Here is a 15,891-nt window from a genome sequence, read left to right as displayed (position 1 = left end):
CGACGAACTTCTGGACCTCCTTCCGATTGCGCGGGCTCTTCCAGTCCAACACCGAGCGGACCTTGGTGCTGTCCATGGCGAGTTCCTTGTCGGACAGCTTGTAGCCCAGGAAATCCACCTCCGTCATGTCAAACTGGCACTTCTCCAGTTTGGCGTAAAGTCTGTGCTCCCGTAGTCTCTGCAGAACTTCCTTGACGTCCCTCTCGTGAGCCTCCTGCGATTCCGAGAAGATCAGAATGTCGTCCAGGAAGCAGACGCACTTCTTGTAGAGGAGTCCTGCTAACACGTGGTGCATGAAGGCTTGGAAACAGTGGGAGCCATTTTGCAAGCCAAACGGCATAACTCTGTATTCATAGGTGCCTAAAGGCGTAAACATGGCCGTCTTCCATGCGTATAAGGTTGTACGCCCCTCGCAGATCCAACTTGGTGAAGATGCGTCCCTTCCTCACCCTCGCAAGCAGGTCATCGATCTTGGGCATGGGGAATGCCGTGGGCTTCGTCCTCGGATTTATGACCCTGTAATCAACTACAAGCCTCTTTTGGGGGGTGTCTTTTTTCTTCATGAAAAACACGGGACTGCCCCCCACTGCTTTGGATTCTTGGATGAATCCCCGCTTCAAGTTGTGATCTATGAACTCCCTGAGCTCTTGCAGTTCGTCTTCAGACATGGAATACAGTTTTCCAGTCGGCAGCGTCGCCCCCGGCAGGAGGTCAATCTTGCAGTCGTAGGGCCTGTGGGGAGGCAGCTTGTCCGCTTCCTTCTCGCAGAAGACCTCCAAAAATGCCTTGTACTTGTCGGGCACCGCTTGCAGCATGCCCAAGTGTAGCTGTGGTTCATCCTCTCGCCCCTCATCTTCCTGGTTAGTCAGGATGCAGTGTTCTGCACAGTAGGAGGAGCAGAAGGTCAATTGACGCTGGTACCATGCTAATGCCGGGCTGTGCCTGTCCAGCCAACTCATGCCCAATACTATGGGCGTGTCCGACAGGTGGGTGACATTGAAGCTGATGACTTCGCGGTGATTTCCAATTTGCATCACCATTGGCGGTGTTTGCTGTACCACCTGTCCTCCCAGTAGCTCTCTGCCATCGACCGTGACGACGTTCAGGGGCATTGTGGCTGGTAAGAGCGCTATGCGATGTTGCTTGATGAAATCCACTCCTATAAAGTCTGCATTACTACCACAGTCAATGGTAATAGGGACTTCCATGGTGCGTCCATTGGGGAGCTGGAGCGATGCGGTGAGTTGCACCACTGGTTTGGGCGGGAGGGGGTCTGTGGGCTGTAAAATCCCTGGGGACTGCTTCACTGACTCGCCTGGCTGGGCCCCAGTGTCTCTGTCTCCAGCCAGACTCCGTCGTTTCCCTGCAGCTGTTCTCCCTGCTGAGCTGCTCCTTTTACTGTTGCTGAGGCTGCAGTGTGCCTTTGGAGCCTCTGGGGACACTCTTTGGCCATGTGCTGAGCACTGTCGCAGATGTAGCACTTCCTGTTCCCTCTAGGAGCCTTCGCCTTGACTGCTCCTGGTGTTTGGGCTCTGGTTGCTGTCTGAGCCCTGGCACCACCAATCTCCATCGGCTCTTCTCCTCCCCCCAGAGGAGGCATGGACTGCGCGCGCGCTGTCTCTCTAGGTAGGAAAGGAGTTGTTCTGGCTGGTGTGCTTTCCATACGTCCCTCATCCCTCCTCCAAGGGCGTTCTTCCAGGCGCACCCCTATTGCCAGCGCTTTTTGGATGACTTCTGAGGTGTTGTTGGGTCTCTCCCCCCTCGCCAGCCCATCTTTCACGGCCCCATTTAGCCCCTCCCAGAACAGATCTCTGACTGCAGCTGAGTTCTTCTCCCAGCCCAGCGCATTTACTAACGCAAAAAAGCGGGAGTGATATTGCCTCACAGTGGCTTTGCCCTGTTTCAATCCATGCATTTCCCTCCTGGCAACGTCCACATCCACTGTAGATTTAAAACAAGCGTCCATAGCCTTAATAAAGGCATCTGAATTTTGGAGGGCGGGATCATTGTCGCGCCAAAAATTGCGCAGCCACGCTTTCGCTTCCCCATGCAGATGAGTTATTATGAAGCCTACTTTCTCCTCCTCATCTCTAAAGTCCTTCCGAAGCAAATTGAGCGCGAACACTATGTCTGCTCTGAAGTTAGGATACTGCTGCAGGTTCCTGTCGAAATGGGCTACGATGCTGCCCCCCCTTTTCCCGAGGCCAACTCCCTCTGGCTTAGGTCCTGGCAGTCCCTCCTTGCCCAAACGTTCCCACCTGGTCTGCAGATCCTGGCAGAGTGCTTCGTCCTCTCTCTTCCTGGATGCTCCTATCTCCATGGAAAGCCTCGTGACTGCGTCTTGCAGCTGTTTTACTTTCTCCTCTGTAGTCATCTTTGCCGATCTTCGTGAGCTCGCAAAACGCCGAGTTTTGCCCCCCCCCCGCTGCGCCCACTCACGCTGCGAGGGTTTATTTTCTTAGGGAGACGGAGCTTACTGTCAGAGCTGCCCAAGGTCCCAGCTCACAGAGGACCAACGCCAGGTCGTTGTTATATACAAAAGTCTTTATTGAAGTTCAGTCTCTACTTCAAAGCCGTGGCGTGCAGCTCTACGTCTTAAACCCTAGACCGCCGAAGCTCCGTCTGAATCTCCTCCCCTCTGACACCAGTTTAAGACTCTAGCCCTGCTCCACCTCTTCCTCTGCTCTCTCCTCCTCTGGGTCCTCCTGTCCGCTGGGGCATTCCCCTTTCTGGACTCTTCTGACGCTGAGTCCCCTGACTCCTCCCCCTGCCTCCGGCGGGCTTTAGGACCTGGTTCCCAATCCGGGTTCTCTGCTGTCCCGCGCGCCTGTACATTTGAACTTGGCGCTCGCGCCCACCCAGTGACCTTCCTCCTGACCGTGACACTGCTTCTGTCACTGCTTCCCTCTTCCGGGAGGCTAGCTGGACCTGACCTCCCCTCCGTTCCCTGACTCTCCGATGGAGGCGTGGTCAGCCCTGACTCATCTTCTCTCCCTGCTGGGGGAGACGCTGGCCCCGACACCTGGGACTCTTCCCCCCCACTGCGGTCTGGTGGGGAAGCTGGTCCTGATCTCCAACTGCTGCTCTGGGAGTCCCCGCTGGCCCCTTGCTTCTGGAGTGTCCCCCTTGGGACCCCCCTTGCCCTGGCCACCGGCGCCCCCTTCTGTGAATCTTCTGATTCGCTGGAGAGGCTCATGGAATCTCTCGGGCCACTGTCATCTTCTCCTAAGCTGCCCTCAGATTCTTCCCCTTCACTCTCCATTTCCTCTCTTCCCTGTGCCTCTGCTCCTGAGCCCCTGACAACCCTCTTGACCAAAATGCTCAGGGTGATGATCTTCAGATGGAAAATGAAATCAGGGAGACATCTGAAGTGGCAGGTTGAGTAAATGCATGTTCTGGTCACGACACAGGTAAAAATTCTAGATGTCCTAAACCATTATGCTTTAGATCAGCCATGGAAGCAGAAGGGATTCAACTCTGAACTTAACTCTAAGTGATGCCCATCACTTCATGTAAGTGTTGTTGAAGCATGAGAACTGTGATGACTTAAGTGTTATCATATATATTGCCAATGAAGTCTAACGCAGTCATGTTTCATTTCAAATAAGCCCTGCTGTTGGCATCCATCTGTCTGGAGAGACAATGGAATGTGCCTCCAGGGGTGAAGCCCCAAAGTGACCTCACCAGGGCACAAGCCTGGGCAGTGTGTATGGAAGGTCTGGGTTGCCCAGACAACAACCCCTGTCCCCCGGGCCTTGCTGATGTGGTGGTCCATTGATGTGGTGTAATGTACACTGTGAGAGAATAAAGTTCACATTTGCACTGATGGGGTTCTGAGCTGGTAGCAACTAATAATGAAGGGATTCTGAGGTCATCGTGGATAGCGCAATTAAAATGTTGACCCAGTGTGTGGCAGCTCTTTAAAAAAAGTGGAGATTATTAGGAAAAGGATAGATAATAAAACTGTCACTGTCATCATGCCTTTATATAAATCTATACTGTGACAACACCTGGTCAGCACAACTTGGGGGGGGGGGAATAGCGCAGAGCAGAAAAGGGCACCCAAAATAATTGGAGAGCAAGAACAACTCCCAAGGAGGAGGAATGGTTACATTCAATGCTTGGAGCCATTTCAATTAGAGGAATGGTACACATAAAATTATACACGGAGGGGAGAATGTGGAGAGGGAAGAGTTTTTCTTCCTCCCTCAGAATGCCAGAACCACCATCCAAGGATGGTGAGTGGCACAATATTCAGGGTAGATAAAATGAAGTCCTTCATGAGGCACATAGCTAAAACTATGGAATTTGTTTCCATAGTTTGTTTCCATGGTTTCCAAGATGTAGTGAACGGTCACCAGTCCAAACAACTTTAACCTGAGGTTAGACATATTCCTGGAGATCAGGCTACCAAGCTGCTAGTTATGGGTATACATATTGCCTCTGGGATCAGAGGCTGTATTGCCTCTGAATACCAGTCACTGGGGAACACAAACAGGAAAGTGCTAGGTCATCATGTCCTCTCATTCATTCATTCATTCATTCATTCATTCATTCATTTTTTCCTCCAAGGAGCTCGAGGTGGCATACACGATTCTCCCCCCTCTAAATCTCCACAACAACCCTGTGTGGTAAACCCTGTGTGGTACATTAGGCAGAGAGGCATTGACTGGTCCGAGGATACCTAGAGAGCTTCATGGCCGAGTGGGGATTTGAACCCTAGCCCAGCACTTAATAGCACACTCTTATGGGTTTTCTATAGACTTTTGGTTGGACACTGTCGGAAACAGGTTGCTTGGCTAAAGTAAGCCTTTGATCTAATCCAAGGAAGGTTCTTCTTACGTTCTCAGGGTTATAAACTATTCCATTTTCTAATTCTCTTGACACAGACATACATATGGGCACATTTTAAGAATTTTTAAGTCGCTTTCTAATTAAATGTTTTAATAACAACAATTTAAATGTAATCTTAAATATATAGTTAGCCTTGTAGCCTGAGGATGTTGATCTCTCTCCTGGACCATAGCTGAGGAGGACCTAAGCACAACGGTTTTCATGTACCCCAAAGATTCAGTTTATCCTGTCTATAAACCAGACTCTAAGTTGGTGCCTGCCCTGAAAAGCCATTTAACTAGCTGACTGGGCTTGAGGTCATTATTAGTAATTATATCACTGCTGAAGACAAGGTTTGGCTGCCTGCCAGTCCTCACTCCAGCTTCCTATTCTGCTCTCACCAGAACAGAGAAACACACAGCCAATCAACCAAAGCCTTGACTGAACCCACATCTAGTTTTTCATTACCCTTGAAAGATGCTTTGAATGCTCAGCATGAAGTTCCTGGAACAACACTTGAATCGAAAAGTCTTGCAACTCAGAGCCAATTCTCATGGGTCTCTCTGGTGCGTAGCAGCAGCGTTTTTGGTCAGGTTGCATTGACTTTTCCTTCCCTGCCATGCATGGAGTTGATTGTGCAGATGCAGATGTCACACACCAAACTTGGCACAGATCGTTCTCTCTGTGCTTGCAAAAAGCTAGTGCTTTGAGTGCTGCTCACAATGGTACACAAAAACCAAACAGACACATAATACATGGTTTCTCCATAAGACCCACTCATATAAACTTATCTACATGCAAGGCCATTTTTATGAACTTGCAATGCACTTCGTTATTTTAAAATGTTGGTATAGCAGCTAAAAATATATTATTTTATTTGCTGGCACATGAAATCTTAGACTTGAATTGCCTACAGTCCTGGTCATACTTTTACAGCAATGAGTCCTATTAAAACCAATGGGGCTTACAACTAAGTATATGTGTAGGATCACAACCTTAATTTGGGTTGGCTTAGCCTGCTCAGCTTTCCATTTAAAGGGTTTCATAACTCATGTGTTTTGCTTCCAGTGCTTCCATTTGAGGCCCAAACAACTCTCAGTGCAAGAGAATATGAGGAATAATAATGCATTTTCTTGTGATCTAACAGTGGACAATGCTAAATGGTTCTCTTGTCCTTTGCAGAACTTGGCTGCATCATACGTATGAGTCCGGGTATATAAATGTGCAACTTGTTATGTGCTCTAATCTCATCATAATGAATTAAAAAATATTAAAGGTTACAGACAATGCAAACAAGAAAAAACAATTCCATTTTTTTATAATTCATTGTGTTTTAATTTGTTGAGGAGGTGGTGGCAATAACGTCAAGTGATACTTCTTTTGACAATGTACATTTAAATGCTCAGGTGATTCATTTTACAGAGAAGCTTCGAAGAGTGCATATTTTCCCAAATGCAGCCTCGGCCATCTTCCTATCTGACTTCCATTGATCCCAGTGGAGCTACCCATTACTTCAGCAAACAAATTGCCCAGGAGTTTGCTTGTTAACAGTAATAAGGAATGGGATGGAATTTGTAAAGGAGAAATAGTGGGCAGAGAAGAGTATTCTATTCTTCCCAGGGCTCCTCCCAATTAACTGGGGAGACATGTTGCAGGTGTGCTCTGCAACATGTCAGTTGACACAACAACAGTGCATTAGTGGTGGGTGTATACTGCATCACTCACACAACATTCTGCTTTATTAGTTATTTGCCATCTAGAGGGGCACCCTTGAGGTATAGCACAACAGAAGTGGTACATTTGTTGTAGAAAAAGCTGCCGGATTTCAGTTGGAAGCCTGGGGACATGCACGGATAGGAAACTAAATGGGATGTCTGCTGCAAAACTTTTGCAGGTGCGAACACTATGAAAAGTGAGGCCACCCTGATACCATTATGAGTGCAAATCATCATGAATGGGCATGATGGAGAGGTCCTCACAAGATGGGGAAACGGTTAAGAACCTCCACCTGTCAGCGAATCCTTTCCTGCAAATATCCTCCCTCCACATTAGTGCCACATGGCAAACACAAGATTTGTAACTCCCCTGCTTGCCATTCTGCATTCCATGGACTGCTTCAAGTTCATAAAAAAACAATGCTTTTGTCATTTCAGACAACTTTTAGGGCCAAGAGAGACATGATTTTAAACGCCTCCTTGGGTTCCATTATTGCAGTTCATTATGGGAGGTATCCAATGGTGGGATTCATCAGCAGAATGAGGGGTGAGGGCAATTTCCCCTGACAATTCCCTCTCCCCTGCCACCTTCCAGGCCCCCCCTTAATCTGCTCTACAAAACATGTTTAGGGGAGCACAAGGGCTGCAGGAAAGGGTGAAAACCTCAAAATTGCCTCCTCCCATTCCTCAGATTGATTTGTTGTGTGAGCAGATGGTCTTTTTTCCATTTGCCTTTTTTTCTCCATTTCTCTGACCCTAAAAAATGCCAAATCAGTTTCTTGCCTTTCTATGAATGCTCCGTGCTACTCAGAGCATTACTCAGCAAAGGGATTAACTAAAATGTACATAGTTGCGTTGGCATTTCAAGATAACACTGTTCACCCCATCCCTTGATCTTAAACACAATATAATTGAAAGCAAATCCAATTATTTGAGAGCAACTTACTCCCGAGTACTGCAGGTTGATGTACTGAGCCTACAGAAATGTGTAGCAGCAACAGTGTCCAGGATGGATTGCTCTGGCACAAGACAGGCACCTCATATTCTGGGCACATCCGTCCTGCTGCAGTCCCATTTCCCAAAGGTTACTACTTAATTTTATCTGCGTAGCGTTGTATCAACTCAGATGACACATTTCAACCCCATGGTGACTGAAATGTCATCTCAGTCTCACTCCCTCTGGGCAATACTGGGCCATACAATCACTGTGCGTAACACCACATCTGGTAATAGAAGCTGATGGGATGGAAGCTGCAGTTATGCCAACTTAGTGCTAAAACAGTGCTGTAGTTCATAAACATACACAGTGATAGCAAATGATAACACTTACAGAGCCAGCCAGCCAAAATTAAACTTTTTATGATTGAAATCTGATGCATGATTCTTGGGGAGCAAGTCCCTTCGGTGGGGTTTACTTTCAAATCAAGATTTAGGCTCTAAGTTTCATTGCTTTCTATGGCAGAAATAAGCAAATTCATAGCTGAAATCTATGGGGCATAAAAGTGGTCAACCTTGGCTGGATTGCACCCTTATTTCTGAGTAGTGGGTTATGGCACTTTAAAATAGATTCTAGAAAATCTATTTTATATTGCATATTGCAAAACGTTTTACCAGCAACATTTCCCCCCTCACTTTTGTTTCGTTTAAGATCAAGTCTGAGGAAGAGCCTGGTGAAACTAAAAAATGAGCATGCTCCTTTGTGACTGTTAGCAGCTGGCCCAAAGAGAAGTATTAGGATTCTGTTCTTGCTGGAGTTTTCTTTTAAAACATGGCGGCCTGCACTTTTCTGAAAATAAAGCCTACTTGCTTCTTTACCTTAAATGGTGGCCTTGAACCAAAGCAAATGGCAATTTTGAGTAGTTTCCCCTGGCATATTACAACAAATTAGTTATGGAACATATACAATTTATGCATCTACATACAGCCATTCTTTCTCTAAAATCAAATGAAAGAAAAAGGGTCAAACACAATGTGTCAATCATAAGGACATTCAGACAACCACAGGTCAATGTTATAAACAGCTTAGTGCCCTGTCTCCCACTGTGCCAGTACTGGATCCTTCAAAAGAAAGCTACAAGAAAGCAGGTGCTTATAGAATGAAGGAGCCCCAGTCATCTTCCAGCTTCTTGCAACTGGAGGCTCAGGATATCTTGACAATCACAATGTATTCTGTAGCCATCTTAAATAATGATTGGTAGAGACCTAGGGTCCACAGAAGAGATGTAGGACACTACAACCATCTTAGGTTCACTTCTCTTTTGTTTTGAACACAGCATCTAGAACATTTGCAGGTCTTCTTTTAGGGAGGGAAATGTGTTGTAATGGCCATTTTATATTTTCGTGAATCAAGCAAATCCTCCATTCAAATCTACAGGAACACCAGACTCTAGATTTTTCACTTTAGCAAGGAGTTCTGCTGCTCCTGCAGCACCTTCCCTGGGCCTGACTGCCATCCGAGTGCAGCTGCTACACCAGATGTGCAGTTGCTGCTGGATCAGGGCACCACCATGAGGATACTAGCTGTGCGCCCTCATCTCTACACTGGAGAGTCCTTTAAGCAGTTACTAAAATCTGCAGGTTCAAGGAAAGGGCTGACATTCTGAGTTCCAAGTCTCTTAGTGTTTTGGAAAATATATAGTAATATCAGAAGCTGCCTTATCCAGAATCAGACCATTGGTCCATTGTCTACACTGACTCAGCAGGGTCTATCCCAACCCTGACTCAGCAAGGGTCTATCTCAAACCTACCTGAAGATGCCAGGGATTGAACCATAGAGCTTCTGCATGAAGAGCAGATGTTTTACCACTTAGATACAGCCCCAGCCCCTGCTTTAAACACTTTAAAATGTCCTTCCGACAACTAGAGGAAATTTTGGCTGGACCATGCTCCTAAGAACTGTACATAGCCATTGATTTAGATGGAAGAGAGTTAAGCATGGGCTTAAATCTGTGATACTTAAACATGCTTAACCTGGACTAGTGATGCTGCAGTGCAGAGGTGGAGTGCATTCAAAAGGCTGAACTTGGGTTCAATCCTTGTCTTTTCCACGTAGGGCTGGGGATTCAGGGAAAGACTCTTGTCTGAAACCTGGAGAACTGCCATTTGCCGTAGACAACACTTGAGCTAGCTGAATCAATGGTCTGGGCTTTGCATAAGAAAACTTCCTATGGATCATGCACACAGCCATGGGATGTTGGGTGCTCTACCCTAAGCACATGTGCTGCTCCCATTTTAAGTCTTCGGATCAGGCCTGAAGAAACAGTGTCCTTTGGCCTAACTTAAATGTTGGCAGGTCAATGTGTTCGAACAGGAGGGTGGTGGGACTTTTCCAGCCTGAGGACAGCATTTCCTTGTGGGTAACTTTCCCGAGGCTGCATGCCAGAGGTGGGGGAGACCAAAGGCAAACAGATGGGTAGAGCGACAGATGCAAATGCAAAACCAGAGGCTTCCTCACACACAAGCACACACACCCTTCTTCACCCCAGCAAGCGAGAGGCATTATCACAGTGAAGGACAAATTCCAGCCAGGCAAAAGAGCTTTGAGCAGCATGTGGAGTAGGGACAGTGATAGGATGTGGCTTGGGGAACATTCTGAGCAACCTGGAGAGCGATATTTGGACCCCAGGGCTGAATTTTCCCACCTACTCATATCCACTTCAAGCCCATGTAAGCAGGAGGCTGAGGGCATGGCCAACAGTTAGGGATGGTGTTGAAAACAACATCTGGAGAGTCACAGGTTCCCCATCTCCACATACATGTTACCAGAGAATTGGGAGGACTTGGACTGGTAGCACCCAACATGTAGCTTGGGCCTTACTGTCAATGACTAGGAAAGAATTGAGCTGTTGTATCCTTTGAAGGTCCTCTACATCTAAAAGTGTGCTTGTGAGGGGGGAGTTCCTCTAGAGAGGGGTAGGCAACCTAAGGCCCATGGGCCGGATGTGGCCCAATCGTCTTCTCAGTCTGGCCCACGGACAGTCCAGGAATCAGCATGTTTTTACATGAGTAGAATATGTCCTTTTATTTAAAATGTATCTCTGGGTTATTTGTGGGGCATAGGAATTTGTTCATTCCCCCCCCCCAAATATAGTCCCGCCCACCACATGGTCTGAGGGACGGTGGACCGGCCCATGGCTGAAAGAGGTTGCTGACCCCTGCTCTAAGACACCTGCAGCGAATGATACTTCTCAATATCTTCACCACAGCTCTGCATCAAGGACGGATGTGGAAATGACACTGGCATTTCTCTTGGGGTGCTAGAGTGGGGGGGGGGGGACAACAGATCAAACACAAAGCACAATGCCACACAGTTTAAATGCCTAAATACCAACAGTTACAACAGTTCCCTGCTTTGCTATTATCATAACACATGTGAATCTATTACGGCATATCTGCAATCATGCACTGCAGTGGGGATGGGGAAACATAAAAAAAACAAACAAACCATGTGTCTTCCTTCTAGTAGAACCCAGGAGGTACAAGATTTGTGAAATCTACACTTGGACAGCAAATACCACAGAAATTTCTTTGAATGTCCATTCTCTTTCATGTGTGTACAGGTGTGTTTGTAGTGACATAGATCCTTAGGTGGCAGGTGACAGTTGTGTGCTGGTGCCAAAAGTCCAGGAACAAGCCCAGTTCTGGTCCACGGAGACTCTTCTAGGGCTGGAAGCAGAAGGCAGATGCTCTCTCTCGGAGAAGTTCTCGGCACAAATGACAACTCCAACTCCCTATAAATAAATACAGTAATAAAACCATCAGATCAGTGAGTGGTCCTGGGGTACATCAATCAATGTCAGGCAGAATAAGTGGGAAAGCTATTTAAACCGCACTACACAAGAGGACCAGTTTGCATGTCACACATTTCCTACAGGTAAAACATTTGCAGGTTGGAGGACATGCGGATCCACATGTGTGATCACAAATATGCATATTCCTCTGTGTGTGCATGCTATATGGATAGGCTATATGTATTTTATATTAAGGACCAAATGACAAAAGATGCAGGCGTTCTTCAGATGTTTCCCCACTGGAAGCATCAGTTTTGATTGGCACCCATCCCTCCACTACTCTGAGGTGGTACAATCCTTTTTTTAAAAAAAATATGTGGGTACACACTCTAATCTGAAATATGCTGTGCACATCTCTGTGTCTGTGCATGAGTGCAGGTACGTATACCTGCATTAGAGTTTTTTAAAAGCAATATTTAAAGCACCACACAACTACAACTAATTACAGTGATGTTTGTCACAGTTGTGTGATAAAGACAAGGCTGGCATCCATTCATCTTTGAAGACAGTGGAGGAGTGTGCCTTTGGGGGTGAAGTCAAGCTGTTGGAAGGTTACAGCGCCTGCTCTCTCCCACTTTGCAGTGGAATGCAGCACCAAATGGGGTTACAGATGCTTCAGGTTACATACGCTTCAGGTTACAGACTCCGATAACCCAGAAATATTACCTCAGGTTAAGAACTTTGCTTCAAGATGAGAACAGAAATTGTGCGGCGGCAGCAGGAGGCCCCATTAGCTAAAGTGGTGTCTCAGGTTAAGAACGATTTCAGGTTAAGAACAGACCTCCAGAACGAATTACCGTATTTTTCGCCCCATAGGGCACACCGGCCTATAGGACGCACCTAGTTTTTTTTGGGGGGGGGAATAAAGAAAAAAAATATCCCCCCCCCAGGCACGAGCTTTCCCCGACCCCAACCCCCAGAACAGGCAGTTCTCCGCAAGCCTTGGGAGACCGGCGGGAACTCCCGTGGGCTCCCAAGGCTTGCAGAGAACTTCCTGAAGCCTGGAGAGCGAGAGGGGTCGGTGCGCTTCAGCGAAAGCCTGCATTCGCCCCATAGGACGCACACACATTTCCCCTTCATTTTTGGAGGGGAAAAAGTGCGTCCTATAGGGCGAAAAATACGGTAAGTTCTTAACCCGAGGAACCACTGTATAAACAAGGGGGATACAATGATGTATTGCATACAGTGTGCCTAGTGAGTGGCAGTTGTGTTTGCCAAATATACAATACCTTTCCTTTTGGGTGGTTTCACTAAATTGTATTGTATTCAGCCTAATAAACAGATGGATAGTTGAAGATGTGTCAAAATTACTTCTGTCCCCCACTTCCCTATGAGGCTGATCAGAAGGAAGTTAACTATGTAGAGATTTGGCAGGCAGTTGACTCTGTGAGGTAGGATTTTGGACTCGCATAACACATTTAATTATTTAGTTAACTGGTTGATTTCCCATGGCACAGGCATGGGCCTCATTACACAATCTGGAAAATCACTCCTTAGCTTCTGTTGAAGTCACCACACACACACACACACACACACACACACACTCAAAGACACAGCAGCTTCCACAATCGATATATATATATATTTAAGGAATATTTTCAGGAACACTACAATGAGATTGGATTCCCATTAGCCTGTTCTTGCCTGCATAAATTTGTTTGTATCACAGCTAGGTAAGTGCTGACCTATAGTCACAATGCTAGAGATTATTTCCAAAAGCCATCACTTCGAAAACTTTGAAGGAAAGCAAAATTTGACCCGAGTGTGTAGCGGAGTCAATAAGATAGCTGTTAAAATGAGTAACTAGTGGGTGGGAAGTAGGAAGAAGTTTTCTTGTCTGCTTTTGCTGCTGTAATAAAGAACTATTTAACACTGAGCTTTGTGTTATTGGCCTAAGCCAGGGTTGGGGGACCTGTGGCCCAAATGTTGTCAGACTCCAGTCTGCATCAGACCCAGCCAGCATGGCCAGGGATTGTGGAATTTGTTGTCCAACAATATCTAGCTCGTTCCTGGTGTAAGCTGACCTAATACAACAAAGGAGAGGTTACATATGCCTGCTTGTAGACCTATCAGTTTCAGGAGATGCTGTTTCATCATGTCATAATTCTACAGTAGATGGAAAAGTGGAGATTGCTTCTGGTTACTCGTCTTTAACAATACCAGAAAGAACCATGATTTGCAAATGCCTACTTCTCCCTGCTGCTAAATATGCATCAGTTTTCAACACCTGAGACTCTAAGTCAGTGTTTCTCAAACTTGGGTCCCCAGCTGTTGTTGGACTACAACTCCCATCATCCCTGATCACGGGTCTTGCCAGCTATGGATGATGGAAGTTGTAGTCCAACAACAGCTGAGGATCCAAGTTTGAGAAACACTGCTCTAAATACCCTTGCAACTTCAGGGGCAACCCAAATTTGCCATGAATTGCTTTGGAGAAGGCTTGCTCTGTTCCAGACAAGATCCAAACCTCTCCAATGCATGCTGATTCAGTTTGTGATGTAGGTTTCATCTGAAGCAGGTGTACACCTCTAAATGTAAGTAGGTTTCATGAACAGTCATGTTTTATAAGTCAAGAAACCACCCATTTGGTTTGTGTTACTTTTGTTAGTGTAGGCTTCTAAAATGCTTGCAAAGCAAGTTATAAGTCACCTGAACTCATCTGCTGGTGCAAATCCTGTTTGATGTGCAAGGAGTTTGCATTAGTATTTGTGAATTCTTTGGCTAAGTCACGTTGTGTAATTGCACATACACAGCATGATTTACAACAATGACTGCTTTACCTTTTTCCATATCTTGAAAACGTCTTGACCTTGTCCCATATTTTGGCAACATGGGAACAGGCCTTTTCTGTGGTGGCTCCCTGTTTGTGGCATGCTCTCCCCAAGAAGGCTCATCTGGCACCTTCATTACATATCTTTAGGCACTAGGCAAAAACATTTCTCTTCAACCAGACACTTGGCTGATTAACATTCTATGGCCTTTTAAGTATTGGAGGGAGTTTATGGATTGGTTTTGCTTTATTGTGTATTTTGTTTTCCATTTTGTATTTTTCTGTTGTGAACTGCCCTGTGATCTTTGGATGAAGGGTGGTATACAAATTTAATAAATAAATAAAGTTGGAAATGGTACCCTGAGTGCTCTCTGAGCAGAGAAACAGGACAGAAATATTTAACAACAACAGCAAACAGCAAATAGGGTAGATTCCAAGCAACGTTACCTTCAGGAGGTTCAGAGACTGGTGGGTTTAAGCAATACATGTGATAGCCGCGGTCACAGTCATCACAGAAGAGCAGCTGGTCCTGATTCAAGAGTGTTAGGAGGAAAGAGAAGAAGACAAACACTAGATTAGTCATAGAAGCTGAAAGTATCTCATAAATGGGTGCATTGTGGTACTATAAATATGAAGTTGTGGCAAGAAGACAACAGAGAACATATATGAATGCAGATAGATACAGGAGCATCCCTCCTGCTTTCTGAAATGGCTGTCACTCTGTTCTCACTTTTCCACAGGCAGGAGTTCTGGACATAGCTGGCATGCATGTTGCAACTTGTATTTCAAATGGGGGGGGGGATCTCTCATTTTGCTCAGGGCATGGCCTAACAGCAGCATCAACACACACACAGAGAGGGGGTGGGCTTCTTGTAGCCCTTGCATAAAAAAAGCAAAGTTTCCTTGCTAAAACAAGAGGGGCTTGTGTAAGCAGCTTATTTTCTGTTTTTTATTATTGTTGTTGCCAGTTATTATCTTGGAAAGATGCTTAAAATCTCCAGTGCCAAGAGAAGCTGTTTGCCAGGTGGAGCAGAACTGCTATGTGGGTCGCTGTTGCTTAACAGGATGAAGGGGGAGTGGCAAGGCAATGGGAAGGTTAGTAAAGGCAAAGGGACCCCTGACCATTAGGTCCAGTCGTGGCCGACTCTGGGGTTGCGGCGCTCATCTCGCTTTATTGACTGAGGGAGCCGGCGTACAGCTTCCGGGTCATGTGGCCAGCATGACTAAGCCGCTTCTGGCAAACCAGAGCAGTGCCACGGAAACGCCGTTTACCTTCCCACCGGTGTGGTACCTATTTATCTACTTGCACTTTGACATGCTTTCAAACTGCTAGCTTGGCAGGAGCAGGGACCGAGCAACGGGAGCTCACTCTGTCACGGGGATTCGAACCGTTGACGTTCTGATCGGCAAGTCCTAGGCTCTGTGGTTTAACCCACAGCGCCACCCACATCCCTATGGGAAGGTTGGCATGATGCAAATGCACCTGAGGAGTTAATCCAGCGTTCCTCCCGGTGAGTTTGCACTACACCAACCTCTCCACTGCCTCTCTCCTGCCCTTCTCCGTTCCAGTAAGCTAGGACAGTGGCTCTATCCCATCTTTTGAGCCACTTCTGCAGCAGAGATTCAGCAGGCATCCTCAATGCTAATTTTCAGCCATCTCTTGAAGACCCTTTAACCGAATTTTCTCAAGATGAGCCAGTCATTTTTAATGATTAGTCAATATTTTATTTATGGTCTCTTTTGCTTTACAACAACCTCCTTATATTGTTGTGCCCCATCTTGA

General features: G+C 46.4%; 1 protein-coding gene across 1 annotated transcript in view; it reads right to left on the bottom strand.

Moving 5' to 3' along the window:
* Positions 1 to 6,144: 6,144 nt before the first annotated feature.
* The window catches only part of DPF3 (double PHD fingers 3), a 190,602-nt gene continuing 180,855 nt past the window's right edge, over positions 6,145 to 15,891 (bottom strand). Inside the window, exons 10-11 of the mRNA XM_081881861.1 lie at positions 14,556 to 14,637; positions 6,145 to 11,278 (exon numbers count right to left, since the gene is read on the bottom strand). Coding sequence (XP_081737987.1) covers positions 11,208 to 11,278; positions 14,556 to 14,637 — 153 coding nt within the window. The 3' untranslated portion in view covers positions 6,145 to 11,207. The remainder of the gene's footprint in view (positions 11,279 to 14,555; positions 14,638 to 15,891) is intronic.

The sequence above is a fragment of the Podarcis erhardii genome (genome assembly GCF_964252035.2).
Source record: "Podarcis erhardii genome assembly, chromosome: 1".
NCBI classification, from domain to species: Eukaryota; Metazoa; Chordata; class Lepidosauria; order Squamata; family Lacertidae; genus Podarcis; species Podarcis erhardii.
The sequence above is the reverse complement of the archived record's forward strand: the minus strand, read 5'-3'. Positions and strand labels throughout refer to the sequence as shown.